Below are 26,090 nucleotides of genomic sequence, written 5' to 3'. Positions count from 1 at the left end.
GAGGGCTCAGAGGAGATTTACTAGAATGATACCAGGAATGAGAGACATCTGTGATGCAGCGAGACTGGAGAAGCTGGGATGATTCTCCTTAGACTACTGAGTTATGTTCTCCTCTCTTTTATTTTAAGGTTTGTTCTAATAGACACTCCTGGACAGATTGAAGTATTCACCTGGTCCGCATCAGGAACCATCATCACTGAAGCTTTGGTAGGTATTAAAACACAGAATGGATCTTTTGATTCCTGTCAGTTCATTCCAACCAGTGGTTTCACTCATGGACAGTACAATCCATCTACCTTTGTTGAACTGCTTGGGGTGGGTATATATTCTGTATCTAACCCCGTGCTCTACCTGCCCTGGGAGTGTTTGATGAGGACAGTGTAGAGGGAGCTTTACTCTGTATCTAACCCCGTGCTGTACCTGTCCTGGGAGTGTTTGATGGGGACAGTGTAGAGGGAGCTTTACTCTGTATCTAACCCCGTGCTGTACCTGTCCTGGGAGTATTTGATGGGGACAGCGTAGAGGGATTCAACTCCACTTTCTTGCATGCTTCCCATATCCCTTGATCCCCCGAGAGGTCAAAAATCTGTCCATCTCCACCCTAAATATATTTAACAATAGATTGGGGGGGGGGTGGGGTAAACACATTTCAAAGATTCACAACATTTTGAGAAACGAAAATTTTCTCCTCAGTTCTAAATGAACGTCCCCTTACCCTGAGACTGTGCTCCATGTTTCAGATTCCCCAGCCAATGGAAACCATGGACTGAATTTTACGGGTGGGCAAACAGGTGGCTGAACCCATAAGTTAGGGCACTGTGCTGCCTCTGGCCCCGTCTCCTCCATAATTTACAGGTGGCAGGTGAGGCATTGGGTGGGTCACCTGTCCATGGTCTTAAGTGGGCAATTAATGGCCTCACCCCACTGCTGCTGCGATATAATGGAGGGTGGGAGAGGCCTGCACCCAACGGTTTAACCTTGCAGGCTCTGATCAGTGAAAGGGTGGGGCCTAGCTCCTTCCTGGCCTCCCAGTACTATTGGGGTCCCCGCTCCCACGACTTTGCCCTCCCAAGTCCATCCTCTACTCTGTCCTACCAAACATGTCCCCACCGCCCATCGCTTGGGCCTGTCAGCCTGACCCCTACGACATCTCGGACATGGCTGGCTGTCCCGGTCCATTGCTGACTGCTGCCTGCTTGGCCTACCTGCACTACCAGTCGTGGCCACCGCTCCTGCTTGGCGCTGCTGGCCTCTGGCTAGGAGATCTATGAGGTGGGATTTCCTCCCGAAGATGTTCTAAAGTCCTGCCTCATACTAAGTAAAGGGCCATTGCCTGAAAACTTGAAGCGAGGTGAGCCGGCTAAGCAGAATTAGGCCTGCCCCAGAAATTTATGCAAGGGTGTGAGGAGCTTGCCGTCAGCGTAAAATCCAGCCCAACCTCTGTCAACCCTGTCAAGCCCCTTCAGAATCTTGTATGTTACAATGAGAAGCCATCCTATGTCAAATTGATGCTGTACCTGCCCTGGGATCTTTGATAGCATGGACAACGAGAAAGTGGGTAGGTCTGAATGGGGCTATAGGGGGAAGGTGTGTTGGTCAGGATGGATTTATGGGAAGAGGTGAGTGGATGCTGCTGGTTATATGCAAGAGAAAGTGTATAGGTTTGGATGGTGATTAAATAGGATTTTGGCTTGTTTCACTGCCATTTCAGCCCAAGTAGTTCATGTCAGTGTTTATACTCCACTTGAGCCTCCTCCCATCTTTTCTTATCCAAATTTACCATCATAGCCATCTGTTCGCTCCTCCCTCACCTGCTTGTCTAGTTTCCCCTTAAATGCATCTAAACCATTTACTTCATCCATTCCCCACGGTAACAAGTTCAATATTTTTTATTACTTTTTGGATGTAGAATTTTCTTCTGAATTCCCATTTGGAATTTTTGGTGACTGTCTTATATTGATGGCCTCTAGTTATGTTCATGCCCATAAGAGGAAACATTCTCTCTGTATCCACACTATCAAAACCATTCATTTTAAAGACCTCGATGAGGTCACCCCTCTTTTTTTCAAGAGAGAGACCCAGGCTGTCAATCCTCTCCAGACCTGTAAATCCACACGTTTCTAATATCATCCTTGTAAATCTTCTCCACTGATGTCAAACTGATTGCTGTATAATTCCACGAACATGTTCAGCCTCCCTTCTTAAATGTAGGAATTACACTAGCTACCTGCCAGTCCTCTGGCACACCATTTTCTATCAAATTACTAAATATGGGGGAGGTGGCAGCTGGAGATGTTAGGAGGCAGATGTGTAGATGGGTTTATGGGGAGAAAGTGTGTACCGATGGGGCTGGGGACAAAGGAGAAGGTGTACGGGTGGGGCTGGGGGCATGGGGGAAAGTGAGTAGGTGGGAATAGTTTTCTGGTGGTGTTATGATGTGTGCCAGGTGGATCAAATCCACAAGGGAAACTTGGTTGTGCTATCACAAAGGTTTTGCAATTTGTATTTGTTATGAGAAGATGTGTGCACTGAATTCAGCAGTATTGAGTCCACCAAGACCTTTAGAGATTTTTAAAATTAAATTAAAATATTTATTAAAAGGAGAAAAGATTTCAAGCACATAAGACTACAATTATTACTGTAACAAATCCTAAAATTCTTAATTTGTCCCGACTCCCAGTTATACACCCCCTTTAAAGCAACAGTCCAAAATAGATTTTAGATTTGAAACAAATCAGGAAGTTAACACAATACCCACTTGACAGTGGAATTCAAAACGACTTCCCAACTTCAGTCACTTTACATAGCAGACTTATGCACAAACAGCTGGAGGCTTCTTGAAGGCTGTTTCAAACACTCCTGTTAGATCTTACATTGCCATCTCTTCACACAGCCTTTCATTCTCCTTTATATGTTTCTCTCTCTTTAATACGTAAATTTTATTGTTCCATGTCTTTGAAACATGAAAAAAGACATTGTTCCATATGTTTTTCTCATAATATAAAAACTTCCATATTGCCAATATTGTCAATAACCTTTGGGAAAATAAACACACTCCTTAGTATTGCTTATCTAACTAGTTGTAAGCAGAGAAAGACCCCTTTGAAATCCAACAATCCCTTCCCTTTATATAAAAATGCAAATCTCCTTCCCAGCTTCCATGCTAAGCCAGCTTCCATGTTTACTTATTAGCATCTCAAGTACATTTCTACACCTAGCTTCTTTTGACGATTTCAAGCTTGCAGCCAAATGTAAATAAATCACATGCAACCACCTAAACTTACACCCATAAACCTACTTCACAATAAACCAGAAAAATATGAAAATTATTATACTTGTGTCACAGGGGAGAAGGTAGGTAGGTGGGGAGGAAGGTAGGTGGAGTTGAAGCCTCCCTCTAGGGTGAGTCCATAATCTAGAAGATCCTTCAGGACAGTTGTGAAGGTTGGATGTGGGTGTTGTGGTTTGGGAGATGGGTTGAAAGGTGTAGATGGGTTAGGTGGATCCACTAGTCCTCATCCCCACCCACACCTTTTCCTTCAATATCCCCGGCCCCACCTAGCCATTTCCCCCCATGTCCTCAGCCCCACCTATATACCTGACCCACCTTCTGTCCACAAATCCACCTACATCTACACATCTTCGTCCCCTGGCCCCACTTCTCCCTACCATATCCCCAGCCCCACCTACCCATCTCTTGCCCATATTTAGTGCCAGCTTAAAGGCTGTCTGTCCTCCCAGTGTCTTGCCTTACTCTAGATGTTAGTGTTGTAGCCTGACCACAACACTTCTGTAATTACATTAACTCTGATCTTCCCACAGGCCTCCACCTTCTCCACAGTTGTCGTCTATGTGATGGACACATCGCGCAGCACAAACCCAGTCACTTTCATGTCCAACATGCTGTACGCATGCAGGTATGAGCCCAGGCTTTGTATCGGGAAGAGAAACTAGTCACTCTGCAATTCAGTGATTTGGATATCAAGCTGGAGAGGGAGCAGTGTTCAAGTTTACAGATAATTGTAAAATGGAAGGGATAATAAATAATTGAGGACCAAAGGAAGCTGCAGGGGGACATTAATACAATAGTGAAATGGACAAAAACTATTAGGTGGAATTCAGTGTTTGTAAATACAAGGTGAATCATTTTGGTAAAGTAATTTTTCTTTTTGGGGGAGCAGAAGGGTTTGGGTTCACAGGACATTTTAAGAACAGCTTAAGTTGATAAGGGTGTGAAAAGACTAAAGGAATGCTGGAATTTATGGAATATAAAGGTTGAGCAGTAGTGGTGAATCTGTATCAAACCTTACTCAGACCACAGTAAATGTCAATTTGCAATTTTGGACTTTACCAGATGGGGACAGCACAGTAACTAAGATTCTGCCCGATATTAGAAAACGTCAATACTAAAACATCAGGGCTGTTTTAATTAGAACAAAGGGACTTAGAGGATGATTTAACTGAGATGCTTAAAATGATAAAGTGATAGGACAGAATACGAGACAGCATGTTTCCAGTCTAGAATTAGGGGCATGGATACAACATTAAACACAGATTTAAGAGAAGCTTTTTATAAGGAAAGTATTGAGGCTTTGGAACTCAGAGTTGGTGATTGAAGCAGAGATCAGATCAACGTGTAAGAGAGGCTAGACAGGTGGCTGAGGGAATTGAGGAGAAAGGGGTATAGGACCAGTGTGGGCTTGTGTTTTTAGGATACTGCTCATGTGGAGGGTCAACACCCAAATTGATTGATTGGGCTGAGGGTCTGGTTGCAAGCTGGATTCTCTGTAGAACCCTTTGGAACACCATTATTCACCACCCACTCAGACTGCCCTTAAGTCCAAAATTAAAACAGAAAATTCTGGAACCTGAAATGTTAACTCTGTTTCTCTCTGCACAGATGCTACCTGACCTGCTGAGAATTTGCAGCATTTTCTGTTTGTATTTCAGATTTCCGTTATCTGCAGTATTTTACTTCTATATTAGCCCTTAAACCCAACTCTGTTTCCTCCCACCTAACCATCTTTAAACCAGCTTTGTCCCCTGCCCCTCAATTTAAACCCCTTAATCTACTCCAGTGACCTCTTGTGTGGTCCTTTGTCAAAGACTTTCTGAAAGTCTATGCTCACCACACCTGCTGCAGTTCCCATCTAACATTTCCACCACCTCCTCAAAGAATCCATCTGCTTTATCAGCACCACATTCACTCCTACAACTTGGGTTTTTAATTCTGTATGTTTTGGGAATTGCATTCTCTCTTCTGTTTTCTTCCGACCCCAACAATGAATTCAAATCTTTGACGTCAATCATGCTGTTATTCCTAAGATAAAAGCAAAATACTGCAGATGCTGGAAATCTGAAATAAAAACAGAAAGTGCTGGAAAAACTCAGCAGGTCTGACAGCATCTGTGGAGAGAGAAACAGAGTTAATGTTTCAAGTCTGTATGACCCTTCTTCAGAGCTAAAGAGAAGTAGAAATGTGATTTAAAATTTATACTGTTTAAGAAGGATGGAGCAGGTGAAGCTGGATAGAAGATCCGCGATAGGTGGGGGTTAAGGAGAGATTGACAAAAATGTAATGGACACAAGACCAAGGGAGTGTTACTGGTAGTGGCAAGGGCTAAAAAAAGTGCTGATTGTGGCATAAAGGTTAGAAAGCAGAATGTGTGAATAGCAGAACAAGGGTCAGCACTCTGTGAAAGAGCAACATGGAACAAGTAACAGATGGCCCTTTGGGGGTGGGCTAGGGGAGGGGCGGTGATTGGAGGGAGAAAAGATAGAAAAAGGGATGAAAAAGGTGATAAACCAATGAATAAAAATAAAATTAAAAATAAATATAAATTCCTGCTCTCTTGCCCGCATGTCTGTCCTTGGCCTGCTGCATTGTTCCAGTGAAGCTCAACGCAAACTGGAGCAACAGCACCTCATCTTCCGACTAGGCACTTTACAGCCTTCCGGACTGAATATTGAGTTCAACAACTTCAGACCATGAGCTCTCTCCTCCATCATCATCCCTTTTTGAATCCCTTTTTTAAAATGTATTTTTATTTTTCATCTATTTTATTTTTATTCATTTATTCATTGGTTTGCCCCTTTTTTTGCCCCCCACGCCCCCATGACCAATGCAGTTGGTAAAGTGGAGGTATTTAAACATCACAAGGGAAACTTTAAACAACTGTCATAACCTATAATTTTAAGTGTTATGTTTAAGATGCGACTCCAAATTCAGGAACCAGTTCTCGAGGCTTTACATTAAACTAATTGAAACATTTTATTAATTTTTATTATTTTAAAATTTATTTCCATCTTCATTCATTGTTTCATCCTCACCTTTTAGCCTTTTTTGATCTTTTTCCTACATCGTCCTCTCCTCTCACCCGCACTAGGGCCATCTGTCACTTGCTCATTCTGCTTTCTACTCTTAATGTCACCATTGGCACCTCCTTTAGCCAGTATCACCACCATCAGTACCCCTTTGATCTTTTGTTTGACATCTTGCGCAATCTCTTCTTTGCCTCCCCTTGTCACTGACCTATCTAGCTTCACCTGTCCCACTCCCTTTAAGCAGTATATATTTCACCATATTTTTACTTAGTCATAGAGGTCTACAGCACAGAAAAAAGCCCTTCAGCCAATCGAATCTGCGCCAGTCAAACAAGTACCTAACTATTCTAATCCCATTTTCCAGTACTAGGCCCATAGCCTTGTATGTCATGGCATCGCAAGTGCATATCCAAATACTTCTTAAATGTTATGAGGGTATCTGCCTCTACCACCCTTTCAGGCAGTGAGTTCCAGATTCCCACCACCCTCTGGGCGAAAGAATTTTTCCTTACATCCCCTCTAAACCTCCTGCCCCTTACCTTAAATCTATGCCCCCTGGTTATTGATCCCTCCACCAAGAGGAAAGGTTCCTATCTATGCCCCTTAATTTTATACACCTCAATCATGTCCCCCCTCAATCTCCTCTGCTCCAGGGAAAATAACCCCAGCCTATCCAACCTCTCCTCATGACTAAAACTCACCAGCCCAGGCAACATCCTGGTAAATTTCCTCTGCACTCTCTCTAGTGCACTTCTCTTCAGTTCTGGAGATGAGTCATACGGACTCTATCTTTCTCTCCACATCCACATCCCTTAACATCTTCGTCAATCTCTCCTTAACCCCCATCTGTTGCGGATCTTCTATCCAGCTTCACCTGCTCCATCCTTCTTAAACAGTATAAATTTTAATCACATTTCTACTCTTTAGCTCTAAAGAAGGGTCATACAGACTCGAAACATTAACTCTGTTTCTCTCTCCACAGATGCTGTCAGACCTGCTGAGTTTTTCCAGCATTGTTTGTTTTTGTTTCAGATTTCCAGCATCCACAATATTTTGTCTTTATTTTATTAATTTACACAGGTTAAGATATATATACATGGCTGCGAATTACTATCATCATAACTTTGAACAAATTCCCAAATGAATCTCCATTAAGGCAATAGCAACCCATAGACTTAACCAAACACCAGGCAAAGCATTTTCACCTTATGAATTCAAAATGAGGTTCTTTTCACTGTGGAGCCAGTTGAAGACTTACAGCTGCCTTTTGATCTCTCATTGCCTCTGCTGTGCACACCCGAAAACTACTGAAGTTATACCTACTACCACTGATTGAATTCAAATTGTCATTGGCTCACCAGTCTCTTTGTACTTTACCTTTTAACAATGAAACCCCATTCATTGTACCAAATTTTATTAGTAATATAAACCTATTGCTCGGTAGCTGCTAGAAAGGCGTCAAGTTTTCACCCCCACTTCTTGAATTCTCTATTCAAAAAATGCAAATACGCTCTACCTCTCTCTGTTTAGATCTCAAACTAGTACATACCCAGACTGGCTGTCTTTAATCCAATTAAGACACACCCACAGACTAAACCTCTATTTTAAAAGAAAAATATTTTCCAAAATATATATATTATATATATTAATAGCTTCATGACATCTCCCTCCTTATCGAAAAATGAACCGACATAATTCTAAAAGGCGGCGGCTTCATTTTAATAACCCATCTCACACCATCTCTAATGCTCATTACACTATTACATTACCAGATGCATGCATTAACATAAATTTACATATGCAAGTCCTTGGTATCAACAGAAATCACTCCAGTTCAGTGTCCAGGTTTTTTTTTAAATGCCCCATTATCCTTTTAAGCCTCAAACTCTTGATAATGCACCTGCAAACAGAATTTCTCTTCCAGCAACATGTATAATATGTAGTTTAAATAGTTCTAATAATAGACTCCATCTGAAAAGCCTTGCACTTTTGTCACAAAATTTGTCCAAAGACTTCAAAGGATTATGGTCTGTATAAACAACTGTTTCTGATGAATTGTTTGCGACATAATTTTCAAAATGCTGCAAAGCTGACACCAAACTCAAAGTCTCTTTTTCAATCGTTGAATATCTTCTCTGTTGTACATTCAACTTAAGTTTTTCAATCCCAGTATTATCATCTTGTAACAGTACAGCCCCAATGCCTATATTGCTTGCATCAATGGCCAACTTAAATTGCTTGGCATAATTGGGTACTGCCAAAACTGGTGTCGTAGTTAATTCAGTTTTCAAACTATCGAGTACCTCCTGACACTCCAGTGTCCATTGAAACTTCCTGTTTTTTTTAATAGTTCAGTCAGTGGAGTAACCGCTTGGCTGAAGTTTGGTACAAATTTCCAGTAAAACCCACTCATGCCCAGAAATCTAACTTCTCGTTTGTTGTAGGCACTGGGAAATCCACGATAGCCTTGACTTTGGTATCTCTCGGAGCCACCTTACCATGTCCAACGATGTGGCCTAAATATCTAACTTGTGCTTTTGCAAATTCACTTTTAGCCAAGTTCATCACCAAATTAGCTTCTTGTAGTCGAGTAAATAATCGTTCCAGATGCTATAAGTGCTCCTCCCATGTCTGACTGAAAACAATTAGATCGTCAATATAAACAACGCAATTACTTTGTCAGTCTTTGAAATGTCGCAGGTGCATTCTTCATACCAAATGGCATGACTTTAAACTGATATAGTCCACTTGGTGTTACGAAAACTGAATCCCCTTTGCTCTCTCCGTCAACAGTACCTGCCAATGTCCTTTTAGTAAGTCAATCTTTGTGATAAATTTTGATTGTCCCACTTTCTCAATGCAATCCTCCAATCATGGTATAGGATATTAATTTGCTTTTGTCACCGCATTCACCTTTCAATAGTCCACGCAGTCTGTGTGTTCCATCTGGTTTCTGTACCAGTACATTATGCAAACTCCAGTTACTGCAGCTAGACTCAATATCATTTTGAAGCATTAAATCAATTTCTTTTTGTACTTGTGATAACTTTGCTGGATTTAATCTATAAGGTTGTTGCCTTATTGAAGATAATATTTCTATATATACATCATGTAAGGCTAAATATGTTTTTCCCAACTTATTTCCTCAAATAGGTTTGTGAGACTGCAATAGCTTTTCCAAGTCACTTTGACACTTGCTTGGAAGGCTACTCAATATTTCACTTAAATTTTCAAGCACCCCCTCATTTATCCAATTTGATTAGAGGAAAATCAATTTCAGAGTCCTGCACTCCTACCTCTTTCTCATCATCCACCATCACTAACACCTCTTTTTGTCCTTCTTCCCTGTCAAAGTACTTTTTAAGCATATTTACATGACACACCCTCTGCTTCTTTCTTCTATCTGGAGTATTTATTAAATAATTCACTTCACTCAATTTCGTTTCAATCTTGTCAGGCCCACTAAATCTTGCATTTAAGGAATCCCTTAGTACTAGTAACAAAACTAATACTTTCTCTCTCGAAATAAAACTCTGAATTTTAGCCGCCTTATCTGCTTTCACTTTTATCATTTACTGTGAGATCTTTAAATGTTCCCTAGCCAACTCTTATTCTCTGTTCAAACTTTCCCTGAAATTTGAAACGTATTCCAGGAGAGTAGTTTCTGAATTTTGACCCACCAATTTCTCATGACTCAACTTCAGTGGTCCCCTTACCTCATGACCATAAACTAGTTCAAAAGGGTTAAAACCAGTCGATGCATTAGGAGCGTCTCTAATTGCAAATAACAAGAATGGAATTCCTGTATCCCAATCCTGTGGATAATCCTGACAGTACGCTCTTATAATTTTTATAGTTTGAGGCCATCTTTCCAAAGCCACTTGTGACTCCGGATGATAAGCTGTTGACTTCAACTGTTTTATCCCCAAACTGTTCATTACTTCCTTAAACAGCTGAGACATGAAATTTGACCCCTGACCTGACTGTATTTCCTTAAGTAAACCATATCTTATACAAAATGTAATGAACTCCTCCACGATCTTCTTAGTTATGTTTCTTAAAGGTATCGCTTCAGGAAATCTAATAGACAGATCCATTATTGTTAATAAATACTGATTTTCACTTTTAGTCTTAGGGAGGGGTCCCACACAATCAATCATGACCTTAGTAAAAGGTTCTTCAAATGCTGGTATTGGAATTAAAGGCACTGGCTTAATTACTGCTTGTGGTTTTCCTGTTATTTGACATATATGACAGGTTCTACAGAATTTGAATACATCCCTATGCAACCCTGGCTTAAAAAATACCGCTGTACCTTTTCCTGTGTTTTCCTAATTCTTAAATGTGCCCCCATTGGAATTTCATGAGCAATCCTCAGAATCTCATTTCTAAATCCTAATGGGATAACAATCTGATGCACCTCCCTCCAGCTTTCATTTGCTGAGACATGATCCAGCCACCACTTTCTCATTAGTATATTCCCTCAAAGATAATAAAATACTGGAATACATTTTGCTTCGGTTTCTGAATAAGCTTTCTGATAGAACTGTTTTAATTACAAATCATTTTTATGTAACTCCACTAACCTCTGAGTTAAATACTTCAACTGAACTGCCCTACATTCCTTCCTCCTGAACAATGTCATCAAACACAGTGCCAGCTAATTGAATCTCGACACCACCTTCTTGCCTGTGAACTGCCTGCTTATCTTGTTTAATTTGTTCCTCCCAATGGGCCTTTGATCTTGTTATAATACAATCAGGAAACAATCCAGGATGTTTCTTTTGTAGTATTTCTGTTGAAAACTCTTCTGCAGGCTGCTCAACTACCACAAGCATCACCCACATTTGCGATCCAGCTATATCATTACCCAGAATAAATTGAACCCCTGCAATGGGCATTTTTTCCACCACTCCAACAATGACTTCACTGTTCTTCCAATCTGCTCTTTAAATTTACCTTCCACAACGAAATAGATTTAGCATCTCCATGAACCCCACTTATTACCTTCTCTTGCAACACTCCCTCTGAACAACAAATATCACTATCCCACAACATTAAGGATTAACTAGCCTCTTGTGTCTCTTAAAATGTTAACATCTTTACCTACTCCACCTGTACACATGGAAAGACATTCCCTTCACATACAAAGTCTTTTAAACATTTTTGCGACCTGCTCCTCAGAATTCTCTTGGTAAACTATGAACTCATTCCCACTTCTTTACCTTCCACTGATTCTCCCTGTTTCACCTGTACACAAACCACTGGCTTCTCCTGTGCCTGAACTTCAGAACCCACAGTACTTTCACTTCCAGAGCTTTTCTATACCCCAATAATTCCTACAGATTTTCCCTGCAACCTCCAACACACTGGCTTTGTGTGCCCCACTTTATTACAATGAAAACACTTCAATTTTCGAATGCCACTTCTACCTTCAGCAACTTCCTTTTTATTGAGAAAAAACTTCCTGGGAATTTCCAGCTACTCCTCTTCCCTGACTACCTGCCTTCCTTTCACCTTCCCACTTTTTATCCTTTTCCAGTTTGAAAGGGTGATGGAGAAAAGGTTTAGCTCTATGAACTAACTCATAAACATTAGCTATCTCTGCTGCTTATCTTACAGAATCAACCCTCTGTTCCTCCTCATGAGTTCTCACTACCAAAGGGATTGAATCTTTAAATTCTTCCAAGAGAATGACTTCCCTTAGAGCCATAGGTTGTCTCTACTTTTAACGCCTGTATCCACCGGTCAAAATTACTTTGTTTTACTCTTTCAAACTCAATCTAAGTTTTCCCAGGATGCTTTCTCAAATTCCTAAATTTCTGCCTGTATGTTTCAGGAACCAACTCATATGCACTCAAAGTAGCTTTTTTCGCCACATCATAATTCACCGACATTTCTTCTGAAAGCGAAGCATATACCTCAAGTTCCCTACCTAACAACTTACACTGTAATAATAATGTCCTGTTTTCCTGTGGCCATTTAATCTGTTTAGCTAGCTTCTCAAATGAAATAAAGAATGCTTCAATATCTGTTTCCCCAAACTTTGAAAGAGCTTGTACAAATTTAAACATATCCCCACTGGGTTCTACTCTAGAGATAAATCCTTCCTCACCTAGTGACTTCTCTTTTCTAACTTCCAACATTTGCAATTGAAATTCTCTCTTTTTCCCTTTCTTCCTTCTCTTTATCTTCACAATTCCTAATTCCCTTTTAAAAGCCATTTTTCTGTCCATTGTTTCAATTTCAAGCTTTTTCAGTTCCTTTGCTTGTTCAAATTCAAGCATCTTCATTTGTAACTGAAGTCTCACTACATCCAGTTGTGACTCACTAGTGTCAGGTTTCACTTCCATCTGTAGATACTGTGCTATACTTTTAACTATATCTGATTTCCTAGCACCATCAGGTAACCCCAATTTTAACTTATCCCCCAACTCTGTTAACTTACTTTGGGTTATTCTCTCCACCCCAATTAAAGTTATCTCTTCTACTGCCAGACAAGTCTTAGCAATTGCCAAAGCCATCTTGCAGTCTCGTCACTTCTAAAATACCTCACCAACTCCTGAATTCAAAGTGCCTCTCGTACTCATAAGCTTAAGATTCACCAATTCCTCACCAATTGAGGAATTAGAAATATAATTTACCCTGGCACAGCTCCCAATTGTTATGACCGATGCAGTTGGTAAAGCGGAGTTATTTAAAAATCCCAGAGGGATTTAAACAACTGTCATAACCTATAATTTTAAGTGTTATGTTTGAGATGCGACTCTAAATTCAGGAATCAGACCAGTTCTTGCATTAAACTAATTGAAACATTTCATTAATTTACACAGGTTAAAATATATATACATGGCTACAAATTACTAGTACAAATTCCCAAACTAATCTCCATTAAGGCAACAGCAACCCATAGACTTAACCAAACACCAGGCAAAGCATTTTCACCTTATGAATTCAAAATGAGGTTCTTTTCACTGTGGAGACAGTTGGAGTATTCCAGCTGCCTTTTGATCTTTCATTGCCTATGCTCTGGACATCCAAAAACTACTGAAGTTATACCCACCACCACTGCATGAATTCAAATAGTCATTGTCTCACCAGTCTCTTTGAACTTTACCTTTTAACAATGAAATCCCATTCATTGTACCAAATTTTATTAGTAATATAAACATATTGCTTGGTAGCTGCTAGAAAGGTGTCAAGTTTTCACCCCACTTCTTGAATTCTCTATTCAAAAAATGCAGATACGCTCTACCTCTCTCTGTTTACATCTCAAACTAGTACATATCAAAGCACCCAGATTGGCTGTCTTTAATCCAATTAAGACACACCAGGCAAAACCTCCATTTTAAAAGAAAAAATTTCCCAAAATGTTATACGTATTAATAGCTTCATGACAATCCCCTTTTTCTATCTCCACCCCCCCCGCCCTGTTTCTGTCTCTTTCTCCCCCCCGCGCCCCCCGTTTCTCTATATCTGATCTCTGCTCATACTGACTCTGTATAAACCTGTTTCGTAAATGCATTGGGCTGTCCATTTCCTGGATGTACAATGGCACTTTAAGTTAGACTATAATGTCACTCTCTCCCTTTTTAGTATTCTCTACAAGACCAGACTGCCATTCATTGTCGTCATGAATAAGGTAAGAAACATTTCAACTTGGGGCAATGTAGGGGTCACTCACTGACCTTTCACCTCTTGACTTGTGTTCAGTGGTGTCCCAGTCAGAAGGGCTTAGTGTCTCCTTCTGGCTGTAAAGGACCAACAGTAGAGCCTCACACCAGTTAATCAGGCTACATAATGGCTAGAGTGGATAATAGGAAATACTGAGCTTTATCATAGTGGGTCAGTTTTTGAAAGGTGGGTCTTGGGCATACTTAGGGACAGTGTATAGGGAGCTTTACTCTGTATCTAACTACAAGCTGTACTTGCCTTGGGAGTGTTTGATGGGACAATGTAGAGGGAGTAATTGAATGCTATGGGACAATAGTTAAGTGGGATTGAGGATATGGGCAGTGGGTGGGTAGATGAGATTAAGGAATATGGTGAGAGGTGGGGTTAGGGGGTATAGTGAGAAAGTGACCAGTTGGGATTTGAAGGGAATATAGCCACCAAGTGGGGATGTGGGTAGCGGGGAGCCATGTGCATGTTGTGGGGGGATTTGGTGAGCAGGTAGATTAATGTCTGAAGAAGAATTGGTTTGTTGTAACTAGAAAGCCTTCTGCTCCCACTTGCTTCAGGAGAAAGCCTGTTGCTGTGATTGTACATTGATAAATACCCTGTCACTGTGATTGTAAATTAATAAATACCCTGTCACTGTGATTGTACATTAATAAGTACCCTGTCACTGTGATTGTACATTGATAAATACCCTGTCACTGTGATTGTAGATCGATATTGTGGACCATTGCTTTGCTGTGGAGTGGATGAAAGATTTTGAAACTTTTCAGGACGCACTGAACCAGGAGACGACATTTGCCAGTAATCTGACGCGCTCCATGAGTCTTGTCCTGGATGAATTCTACAGCAAACTGCGGGTGAATTGTGTGCTATGTTTTAGTGCATTCTTAGTCTTTCTCCACTTTATTCCTCATCTCCTGTTTTCCTATCTTACTCCTAGTGTTAGTTGGAGGGTTGAGACCAGTCTCAGTTTCCTGATCATTTTCTAAAGGAGGCTTCTAACTGTCAGGTTCATGATACAGTCATGAACCAAGATAAATGTAGAAAAGTACAGGGGAGAGCTGAAGGGCAAAGAGAAAGTTGAGAACAGCAGCTAACATAAAAGGGAACGTAAAAGCTATTAACAGAAATAATAAATGGGCTTTCAAAGGAAGGGTGGTATGTGCTCAGTATGATTCCAGCCATTGGAGAGTTTCACCCTGATTCTCATTGACTTCAGTTTCACAAGAGGCCCTTGATGCCACACATCTCCATGTGTTGCCTTGATGACCAGGATAGTCACTCGTCTTACCTCTGGAATTTAGCCCTTTTATCACATTTGGAGCAAGGCAGTAATGAGATCTGGAGCCGAGTGGCCATGGCAGAACCCTTACTGAGCATTGGTGATTAAGTGCTGCTTGTTAGCACTGTCAATGACACATTCCCTCAATTTGTTGATTGAGAGTGGACTGATGGGCAGTTATTGGCTGGGTTGGATTTGTCCCTGCTTTTTCTGGACAGGACATAACCTGGGTAATTTTCTGCTTTGAAGAAGAGTCATACAGGCTCGAAATGTTAACTCATGCTGCAGACCTGCTGAGTTTTTCCATTGTTTTCTGTTTTTGTTTCAGATTTTGCTTTTAATTTTCTGCTTTGTTGGGTAGATGCCAGTCCTGTAGCTGCACTAGAAAAGCTCGGCTAGGTCAGCTAGTTGTGGAGCACAAGTCTTCAGCACTATAGCTGAGATGTTGATGGGGCTCATAGCCTGTGTCATCTCTGGTGCCTTCAGCACTTGCTGTATCATGTGGACTGTATTGTTTTGTCTGAAGACCGGCATCTGTGATGTTGAGGATCAGGGGGGAGCTGAAATGGATCATCCACTCGGCACTCCTGGCTGATGATGGCTGCAAAAGCTTCAGCCTTGTCTTTTGCACTGATGTGCTGGGCTCCTCAATCATTGAGGATGGGGATACTCGTGAAACTTCCTTTCATAAGTAGATTAATTGTCTACCACAGTTCATGACTAGATGTGGCAGGACTTGATCTGATTCATTGGTTGTAGGATTACTTACCTCTATCTATAAATAATATGCTGCTTCTGCTGTTTTAGTATACATGGAGTCTTGTCATAGCTTCACTAGATAACCCCTACCAATGCTGTCTTGGACAGATGCATCTGTGTCAGGTAGATTAGCATGAGGATGAGATTAAGTAGTCTTTCCCCCTTGTTGGTGTTCTCACCACCTGCCGTAGACCCAGTCTGGCAGATATGTGCTTTAGGACTCAGCAGCTCAATCAGTAGTGGTGTTACCAAGCCACACTTGGTGGCGGACATTGAATTTCTCCACTCCTGCGACAGTGAAAGAATGACACTATACTCCAAGTCAAGAAGCTGTGTGACTTGGAACTGGAGTATCCATGCATCCCCTGCCCTTGTCCTACTAGGTGTTTGCTCTAACCTAGTTTGAGAGGTGCTGTCGAAGAAGCAAGTTGTTTCAGTGCAACCAGTCAAGAGGGTGTAGAGGAGATTTGATAGAAATGTTGGTACAGGTGGGAAATCTCTGGTAAATGTTTCTCAAGCTACAATTTAGATTAACAGTCAGACTCTGACTTTAAAACTCCAACCTAGTTTAACATAAAGTGCTTGGCAGTGGCAGTTAATCTGTCAAACAATTGAAAGTGATCCTGAATAGGTGTTAATTACTGTAGCAGGAAGCTGATTTAGCAGTTTGAATTATTGAATTGGGTTTTAGAATTAGCCACTCAGTTCATAGGCAATTAGGGATAGGCAACAAATGCTAGGCTTGGCAGTGACACCCACAAAATTATTCTTTCATGGGTTGTGGGTGTCGCTGCCAATTTGTTGCCTATCCCTAATTGCCTGTGAATTGAATGGCTAATTCTAACACCTAATTCCTCTGTAAAAGCAGACAGGTTTTGCTACTGCACAGAGTGGGAGTAGAGTTGAGATCTGAGTGCGATGAGGAATAAAGGTCCTAGAGGGTTGTGGATGTGCCATAATAGAATATGTTTAAAGTTCGATAGACAGATTTTTGAGGTCCCAGGGAATCGAGGCGTATGAGAAGCAGATGGGAAAGTGGAGTAAAAGTCCAAGATCAGCGGAGCAGCTCAGTGGGCAATTTGATCCACTCCTACCGCTTGTGAGTCGGATAATTGGGTAGCTTTTTCAAAGAGCTGGTACAGGTATGGTGGGCCAACTGGCCCTCTTGTACACTGTTGGCTTCTATGATGATGAGCTGTGCTGGATTAAAAGGAGGAGCCAAGATACTGTTTCACGTTTGTTACCAATGAGTTTTGCTGGGAAGCGCACTGTGGTGGGATCGTGCTCCACAATAAACCCCTCCCTTCTCTCATTGCTGAATATCCTGATTAGACCTGATGTATGGGTTTACAGACGAAGATGAGGTGTTGGTGGAGGTCCTGGGAGGGGTATGGGGAATGTAGCTATCGATTGCTCTAACGCCTGTTGTTTTTGTCAGGTGGTTGGGGTATCGGCTGTGGACGGCAGTGGGATGGATGGCTTTCTTCAGCAGGTCACTGATGCTGCGGCTGAGTATGAAACGTAAGCATGGCAACTGAGTGATGTTTGGCGGTGTAGATGAAATTTTAAAAAAAATTATTCTTTCATGGGTTGTGGGTGTCGCTGCCAAGCCCAGCATTTGTTACCCATCCCTAATTGCCTGGGAACTGAGTGGTTTTTTACACCATTTCAGAAGGCAGTTAAGAGTCAATCATGTTGCTGTGGGTCTGGAGTCACATGTAGGCCAGACCAGGTAAGGACAGCAGATTTCCTCCCCTAAAGGACATCAGTGAACCAGATGGGTTTTTACGACAATTGATGATGGTTTCATAGTCACCATCACTGAAGCCGGTTTTTCTATTCCAGATTATTAATTGAGTTCAAGTTCCACCAGCTGCCATGGTGGGATTTGAACCCTTGTGCCTAGAACATTAGCCTGGGCCTTTGGATTACCAGTCCACAGGAACATAGAAACAGGAGTAGGCCTTTTGAGCCTGCTCAACCATTCAATAAGATCATGGCTGATCTGGTTGTGGTCTTAACTCCATTTGTGTACTTTCCATAACCCTTGACCCCTTTGCCTAACAAAAATCTGTCTAACTCTGCCTTGAATAAATTTAAAAACACAGCCTCCACTACTTTCCGTGGAAGAGAATTCCACACACCAGTCACCCTTTGGAAGAAAAAAAATTCTCCTCATCTCTGTCTTAAAAGGGAGACCTCTTATTTTTTAAACTACGATCTGTAGTTTTAGTCTCCTCCACAAGAGGGAACTTCCTCTGGGTATCCACCCTGTCAAGTCACCTCTCATTCTCCTAAACTCCGTTAGGTATATCCCAACCTGTTCAACTTTTCTTCATAATATAAGTCCTTCATCCCAGCAAGAGTCCAGTGAACCTTCTCTGGCCTGTTTCTAAAACAGTTATCTTTTTTTAAAAATAAGGAGACCAATCTGTACACAGTATTCCAGATGTGGTCCTGCCAAGGCCCTGTACAGCTGCAGTAAAACTTCCCTATTTTTATATTCCATTCCTCTTCCAATAAACACCGACATTCCATTTGCCTTCCTAATCACTGGAGTCGCTCATTTAAGACAGAGATGAGAAATTTTGAGGGTAGAGAATCTTTGGAACTCTCTTCCTCAAAAGGTGGTGGAAGCAGAGTCTTTGAATATTTTTAAGGCAAAGCTCAATGGATTCTTGATTAATAAGGGGGTGAAAACTTATTGGGGGTAGGCGGGATTGTGGAGTTGAGGTTACATTCATATCGGCCATGATTTTATTGAATGGCAGAGCAGGCTCAAGAGGCTGGGAGGCCTACTCCCAATTCACATGTTCGTACTTATCATTTTTTTGAACCTGCACACTAACTTTGTGATTAAGGATACCCAGATCCCTCTACTACTGAGTTCTGCAACCTCTCTCCATTTAAATAGTATACTGTTTTTCTATTCTTCCTGTCAAATTGGATAAGTTCACATTTTCCCACATAATTCTCCATTTGACAAATTTTTGCCCACTTAACCTGTCTATATCCCTTTGCAGACTCTCTACCTCCTCTTGACATCTTACTTTCCCACCTATCTTGATGTCATCAACAAATTTAGGTACCATACATTCAGTCCCTTCATCTAAGTCATTGATATAGATTGTAAATAGTTGAGGTTCCAGCACTGATCCGTGCTGCACACCAGGAGTAACAGTTTGCCAATCTGAGAAAAACCTGTTTATCCCTTCTCTCTGCTTCTTGTTAGCCAACCAATCCTTTATCAATGCTAATATGTTACTGCCTACACCAGGCTCGTCCAAATGATGGCCTGAGGCCCACAAAGCCCCTCTGTGGCCCGCGGAGCCACTGTTCAAAAGCTGAGAAGTGAAATTCAAGATTTTCCAAGATGCTGCTCCTCCATTCAAGGGCTGTTCCTTTCACACGTTTGCTGGTAGTGAGCTTATTAGCAGCAAAAAAGAGATAGGAACAGTCTCTGATTGGAGGAGCAACAAACGCCAGCGGTGGAGTGTGCTGAGGGCCGCTGCGCCCAAGGGAAGCAAAGATGTGGCAGAGCTGGAACCTGGGGAGCGAAGGTATGCTGGGGCCAGAGCCCAGGGAGGGCAGCGTTATGGTGGGCCTAGGGAGGGCGTGGAGCCGTGGTGGGAGTGAGAGACTGAGTGCTAGTCTGTTTTACTCCCAGTCTCGGGTTTCTCTCTCACTCTCAACCACACATCAGCACATACCCACACACACCCACAGTGGGTGAGGGTGAGTGAGTGAGCTGGATGCGCACACACTGACACTCTGGTCATTTTCATTAATTATTCTTTTTTAACTTAACGAGTTATTGTTATGAAATTGCTTTAATTTTGCTCAAGAAATGTTTCTTTATTGATACCTCAACTGTTTTTTTGAAATTCAGTTTTTTGTTGTGCCAAGCCTTATAGGAACATAGGGCACTGGCTTTTGCCTGTTCTTTTCAGTCCGTCGAGCCTGCTCCACCATTCAATTTGATCGTGGCTGATCGAACAATTCAATGCCTTTTACCCACACTATCTCCGTAACCCTTTATGTTATTGTTAATCAGAAATCTATCAATCTCTACCTTAAACACACTCAATGACAGCTTCCACAGCCCTCTGGGGGAGAGAATTCCAAAGATTCACAACCCTCTGAGTAAATAAATTTCTCCTCATCTCAATCCTAAGTGGCTTCTTCCTTATTTTGAAATTGTGTCCCCTGGTTCTGGGTGCCCCAACCAGGGGAAACATCTTACCTGCATCTACCCTGTCTATTCCTTTAAGCATTTTGTAAGTTTCAATGAAATCACCTCTCATTCTTCAAAACTCTAGAGAATACAGGCCTAGTTCCCCCAATTTCTCTTCATAAGACAGTCCTGCCAGCCCCGGGAACAAGTCTTTCCGAAATTTGCTCATTGGGCCCTTGAGTGAGGAAAAAAATGCAACTCTGGTCCCCTGAGCAAAAAGGTTGGACAAGCCTGGCCTAGGCCATGTGTACATGTGTAATAATGTGGTACTTCATCAAATGCTTTTTGGAAATCCAAGTACACCACATCTACAGGTTCCCCTTTAACCACCTTGAATGTTACTTTGTCAAGAAACTTTAACAGATTGGTTAAACACGATATCCCTTTCCGTGACATTACCCCATGCCATCATCTCATCCTTGGGCAGGAGAGCAACATGGGGCAGCCACCCAGTGTCACCAGTATTGGCGCTGCTCTTAGTCAAGGCTTGGTAACTAGATAGGACCACAGGAGTAGTATTCCTCCGCACCTGGGGAGGCTCTGGGCCTTGTACCTGTACCCCCACCATTGAACCATAAAGTTATGGCACAGAGAAAGTGGCCATTCAGCCCATCGTGTCTGCACCAGCCAAAGAAAAATGAAACTTTTAACCCCACTTTCCAGCACCTGGTCCATATGCTTGCAGTTTACAGCACTTCAGGTACAGATCCAAGTATCTTTTTAAGAGTTGACCATTTCAGGAATTCCTGATGTCCACCACACTTAAGGTGAAAATGTTTTTCCTCGAGACCCCTCTAATCCTTGTACCAATCACCTTAAATCTGTGCCCCCTGGTAATTGACCCCTCAGCTAGAGGTCTTTCCTGTCTTATTAAAATTCATGTAGACAACATCCACTGCACTACCCTCATCAATGCTTCTTGTTACTTCTCAAAAAAATTTGACTAAATTAGTAAGACATGACCTTCCGCTAACAAAACCGTGCTGGCTATTCCTGATCATTCCATACCTTTCGAAGTGATGGTTTATCCTGTCTCTCAGAATTGATTCCAACAATTTGCCTACCAAGTCAGCCTGACCGGCCTATAATTTTCTGGCCTATCCGTAATGGTACAATGTTCACAGACCTCCAATCCTCTGATATCCCACCTATATCTAACGAGGGTTGAAAAATGATCCTCAGAGCATCCAGTATTTCCTCCCTAGCTTCCTCTAACAGCCTGGGATACAGTCCATTCGTCCCTGATGACTTATCCACCTTCAAGGATGCCAGTACGTCCTCTCTCTCTATTCTTATTGTATCTAATATTTCACACTCCTCCTCTTTAACTAGAATGTCTGCATCATCCCTCTCCTTAGTGAAGTCAGAGACAAAGTCCTCATTGAGAACCCTGCCCACATCTTCAGTATCAATGCATGAATTACCATGTACACCTCTGATAGGTCCTACCCTTTCTTTAGTTAGTCTCTTGCTCTTCATGTACTGCTAAAACATGTTAGGATTTTCTTTGATTTTACCTGTCAATATTTTTTCATATCCTCTCTTTGCTTTCCTAATTACCTTCTTTACTTCACCCCTGTACTTTCTATATTCCTCTGGTCTTTCTACACTATTAAGTTTTTTGTGACTGCTGTAAACTTTCTTTCCCTGCTTTATCTTACCCTGTATGCTTCTATTAACCAGGGGACTCTAGATTTGGCAGTACCACCCTTTCTCGTTGTGGGCACATGTCTACACTGTGCCTGTAGAATCTCGCTTTTGAATGCCTCCCACTGATTTGACACTCTTTTCCCTTCTAGTAGGTGTGTCCAGTCCACTCTCACCAGCTCATCTCTCTGATTTGTAAAATTTGTCCTCCCCCAATTTAGAACTATTACTCCTGTTCTATCTTTACCCTTTTCCATAATGATGCTAAATCTAACTATTATGGTCACTATCTCCAAAATGGTCCCCCACTGCTACTTCATCCACTAAGATTAAATCTAGAATTGCGCCCCCTCTCATTGGGCTTGTTACCTGCTGTCTAAAAAATTTCTTTTGGATGCTTTTCAAGAATTTTGCTCCCTCTGCGCCCATCACAATGTTCATATCCCAGTTGATGTTAGGATAGTTGAAATCTCCCACTATTACTGCCCTATTGTTTCTGCACTCAGAAATTTGCCTACATATTTTGCTCTTCTATCTCCCTGTCACTATTTGGGGGTCTGTAGTACACTCCTAACAGTGTGGCTGCCCCTCTTTTTATTTCTGAGCTCAACCCATGTTGCCTCATTTGATGATTCATTTAGTATATCATCCCTCCTCACAACTGGAATTGATTTCTTAGCCAATAATACTACAACCCCACCTTTTTTATTCCCCTCTCTATCCTGCCTGAAAACCCTATATCCAGGGCTCTTGAGTTGCCATTTTTGTTCCTCTTTAAGCCAAGTTTCTGTTATAGCGATGATATCATGCTGCCATGTCTATCTGTGCCCTCAGCTCGTTGGCTTTATTTGCTATACCCCTTGCATTTACATATATACCTTATAACGCTGCCAAATTCCTATGCTGCTTCTGTCTTTCAGAATTGCTCACGAATTTCCAATCTCCCGTTCCCTGCTCTGAGTTTGCCCTCGAGCTCCCTGCCCCTGCCAATCCGGTTTAAACCCCACTCCCACCAACAGCACTAGCAAATCTCCCTGTGAGGATATTTGTCCCAGTCCTGTTCAGGTGTAGGCTGTCCGGCTTGTACAGGTCCCACCTTCCCCAGAACTGCTCTCCGTGCTTCTGAAATCTGATGCCCTCCCTCCTGTACCAGCTTTCCAGCCACGTGTTTATTCACTCAATTCTCCTATTTCTTTACTTGCTTGTACGTGGGACTGGGAGTAATCCTGAGATTACTGCTTTAGAGATCCTGCTTTTCAATCTCCTTCCTAGCTCCCTAAAATCTGCTTTCAGGACCTCATCCCCTTTTCTACCTAAGTCATTGGCACCAATGTGGACCACAACCTCTGGCTGATCACCCCGCCTGCCCCCTTGACCCTGGCAGCAAAGAGGCAACACACCATCCTGGAGTCATGTCTACAGCCACAGAAACACCTGTCTGTTCCCCTAATTAACAAATCCCTTATCACTATAGCTCTTCCTTTCTTCTTCCTCCCCTCCTGTCCAGCAGAGCTGCCTGTGGTGCCACAAACTTGGGTCCAACTGCAGTCTTCCGAGGAACCACCGCCCTCACCGGTATCCAAAATGGAAAACCAATTGGCAAGTGGGACCCCATGGGACTCCTGCAATACCTGCCTAGTTCTCTTGGACTGCCTGGTGGTCATCCATTCCCTTTCTGCCTCCAGGCTCTTAACCTGCGATGTGACCACCTCTCCGAATGTGCAACCTACATAACCGCTGTTCGAGTTCCGAAATCTGGAGCTCAAGGTTCTGCAATCGGTGACACTTCCTGCACATGTGGTCATCTAGGACACTGTCTATGACACCGGTAGTGTCCACAACTTCCCACGTGTTACAGGATACACATTCCAGTAACTGAGCTGCCCTGCCATGGCTTCTGTTTACTTCCTGGAGAGAGACTGGGCCCTGTACCCCCCTCACCCGGGGAGGAACATAGGAGCAGTAGTAGGCCATTCATCCCATCAAGCTAGCTCCACCATTCAATATGGTACAGTATGATCATGGCTGATCATCCACTTTGATGCCTTTTTCTCACACTAACCACATATCCCTTTATTTCATTGGTATTTAGAAATCTGTCCAACTCTGCTTTAAACATACTTAATGATTGAGCTTCCACAGCCCTCTGGGGTAGAGAATTCCAAAGATTCACAACCCTCTGAGTAAAAAGATTTCTCTTCATCTTGGACCTAAGTGACTTGCCCCATATTAGGTAAGGGGACCAAAACTGCACACAGTACTCCAGATGTGGTCTAACCAAGCTTCTATACAATTGAAGCAAGACTTCACTCCTGTACTCAAATCCTCTTGCGATAAAGGCTAACATTCCACTCACTTTCCTCATTGCCTGCTGCACCTACACGTTAGCTTTCAGTGACTGAGTGACATGGACAGCCAGGTTCCTTTGTACATCTGCACTTTCTAATCTCACCATTTAAGAAATATTCTGCACATCCGTAGCTCCTACGAAAGTGCATAACCTCACAGTTTTCCACATTATAGTCTGTCTGCCATGTTCTTGCCCACTGGTCAAGGCTGTCCAAATCCCTTTGAATCTGCTTCGCATCATCTTCCCAGCGCACACTCCCACTTAGCTTTGTGCCGTCTGCAAACCTGGAAATACTACATTTGGTCCCCACATCCAAATCATTGTGAACAGCTGGGCCCCAAGTACTGATCTGTGCAGTACCCCTCTAGTCACAACCTGCCAACACAGGAATGACCTGTTTATTCATACTCTTTTCTGCCTGTTACCCTATCCTTAATCCAGGCCAGTATAATCCATGCCACACCCGGGGAGGGACTGGCCCCTGATTTCTCTCCCCACCCCCCCCACCGGCCCCCAACAAACACCTGGAGAGGGACTGGATGGTATGATATGGGGGTGTCACTGTGGATGGGGTGGCTCTGGGTTGCTGTGGGTGCTAGTGGTGTCACTGAGTTGGGGCTGACTTTGTGTGGTGGTTTATGGGAGGGGGGCACCGAATTGGGATGCAGAGGCTGTCTGTGTAAAGGATCTATAGGGGAGTTGTTACTGTGATTGTGGGTATACAGAGGTGGTTTCTGTGTGGAGCGGGAGACGTGGTGAGTGTGGTACTCTGATAGGTGAGGGACGTTGGTTAATTAAACTCTGTTCATCTCCCCACAGTGAATATAGACCGCATTATGAGAGACTGCGACAGGATCTGGTGAGTGAATCTTTATAGATAGAGACTGGGGCCTATTCCCTTTGCTTTGCTTTCTTTCCTCTATGGGCCTTTTCCTCTCTTTGTTTGCTGGGCCTGCTTAATCCCTTGTTCTCTCCTGTCTGTTCCAGGCTGAGGCAGAGATGAAGAAAAGAGAAGAACAGCTGGAGCAGTTGCAGAGGGATATGGGGGATGTTGCCATGGATTCTAGCCACATTCATGCTAGTGGTAAGTAGGAGTCGGAAAGACATTGGAAGAGGATGTTCTGACCAGCCATGTCAAAGGTTGAGAGGATATAGAAGGATAATTCAAATTTCTGACGTTGATAAGAGCTATTTCGGTATTGTGGCAGGGACAGAAACCTGATTGGAGGGATTCAAACATGGAGTTCTGTGAGCGGTGATGTAGAGGTATTGTCACTGGACTAGTATTCCAGGGATTCAGGGGAATGTGCTGGGGACCCGGGTTCAAATCCCACCACAGCAGATGGTGAAATTTGAACTGATGACCATTGAAATGTTTGGCACGCAAGTAGTCCTGTGTAATAGCTTCACAAGGTTGACACCTCATTTTTAGGTGTGCCTGGTGCTACACTTGGCATGCCCTCCTGCACTCTACACTGAACCGGTGTTGATCCCCTGGCTTGGTGGTAATGGTAGAGTGGGGGATATGAAACCATTGCTGTTCGTTGTAAAAACCTATCTGGTTCACTAATGTCCTTTAGGGAAGGAAATCTGCTGTCCTTACCCGGTCTGGCCTACATGTGACTCCAGACCCACGGCAATGTGGTTGACTCTTAAATGCTTCCTGAAATGGCCGAACGAGACACTCAGTTGCGTCCACTGCAAAGTCTATAAAAAGGAATGAAACTGGATGGACCACCCGGCATCGACCTAGGCACCAGAAACGACAACGGCAAACTCAGCCCTTTCGACCCTGCAAAATCCTCCTCACGAGC

The 26,090-nt window shown here is 42.6% G+C and overlaps 1 protein-coding gene across 2 annotated transcripts in view; it reads left to right on the top strand.

Annotated features, from left to right (window-relative positions):
* Positions 1–26,090, top strand: part of gpn1 (GPN-loop GTPase 1) — a 69,813-nt gene that overhangs the window by 30,869 nt on the left and 12,854 nt on the right. For both annotated transcript variants that reach the window (XM_041175457.1, XM_041175460.1), the window contains exons 6-12: positions 129–207; positions 3,823–3,917; positions 13,921–13,966; positions 14,715–14,861; positions 17,484–17,566; positions 25,096–25,135; positions 25,264–25,360. In XM_041175457.1, the coding sequence (XP_041031391.1) occupies positions 129–207; positions 3,823–3,917; positions 13,921–13,966; positions 14,715–14,861; positions 17,484–17,566; positions 25,096–25,135; positions 25,264–25,360 (587 nt within the window). The remainder of the gene's footprint in view (positions 1–128; positions 208–3,822; positions 3,918–13,920; positions 13,967–14,714; positions 14,862–17,483; positions 17,567–25,095; positions 25,136–25,263; positions 25,361–26,090) is intronic.

This window comes from Carcharodon carcharias, chromosome 2 (genome assembly GCF_017639515.1).
Source record: "Carcharodon carcharias isolate sCarCar2 chromosome 2, sCarCar2.pri, whole genome shotgun sequence".
In the NCBI taxonomy this organism is placed as follows: Eukaryota; Metazoa; Chordata; class Chondrichthyes; order Lamniformes; family Lamnidae; genus Carcharodon; species Carcharodon carcharias.
Note: the sequence above shows the minus strand (reverse complement) of the source record. Positions and strands in the feature narration are given on the sequence as shown.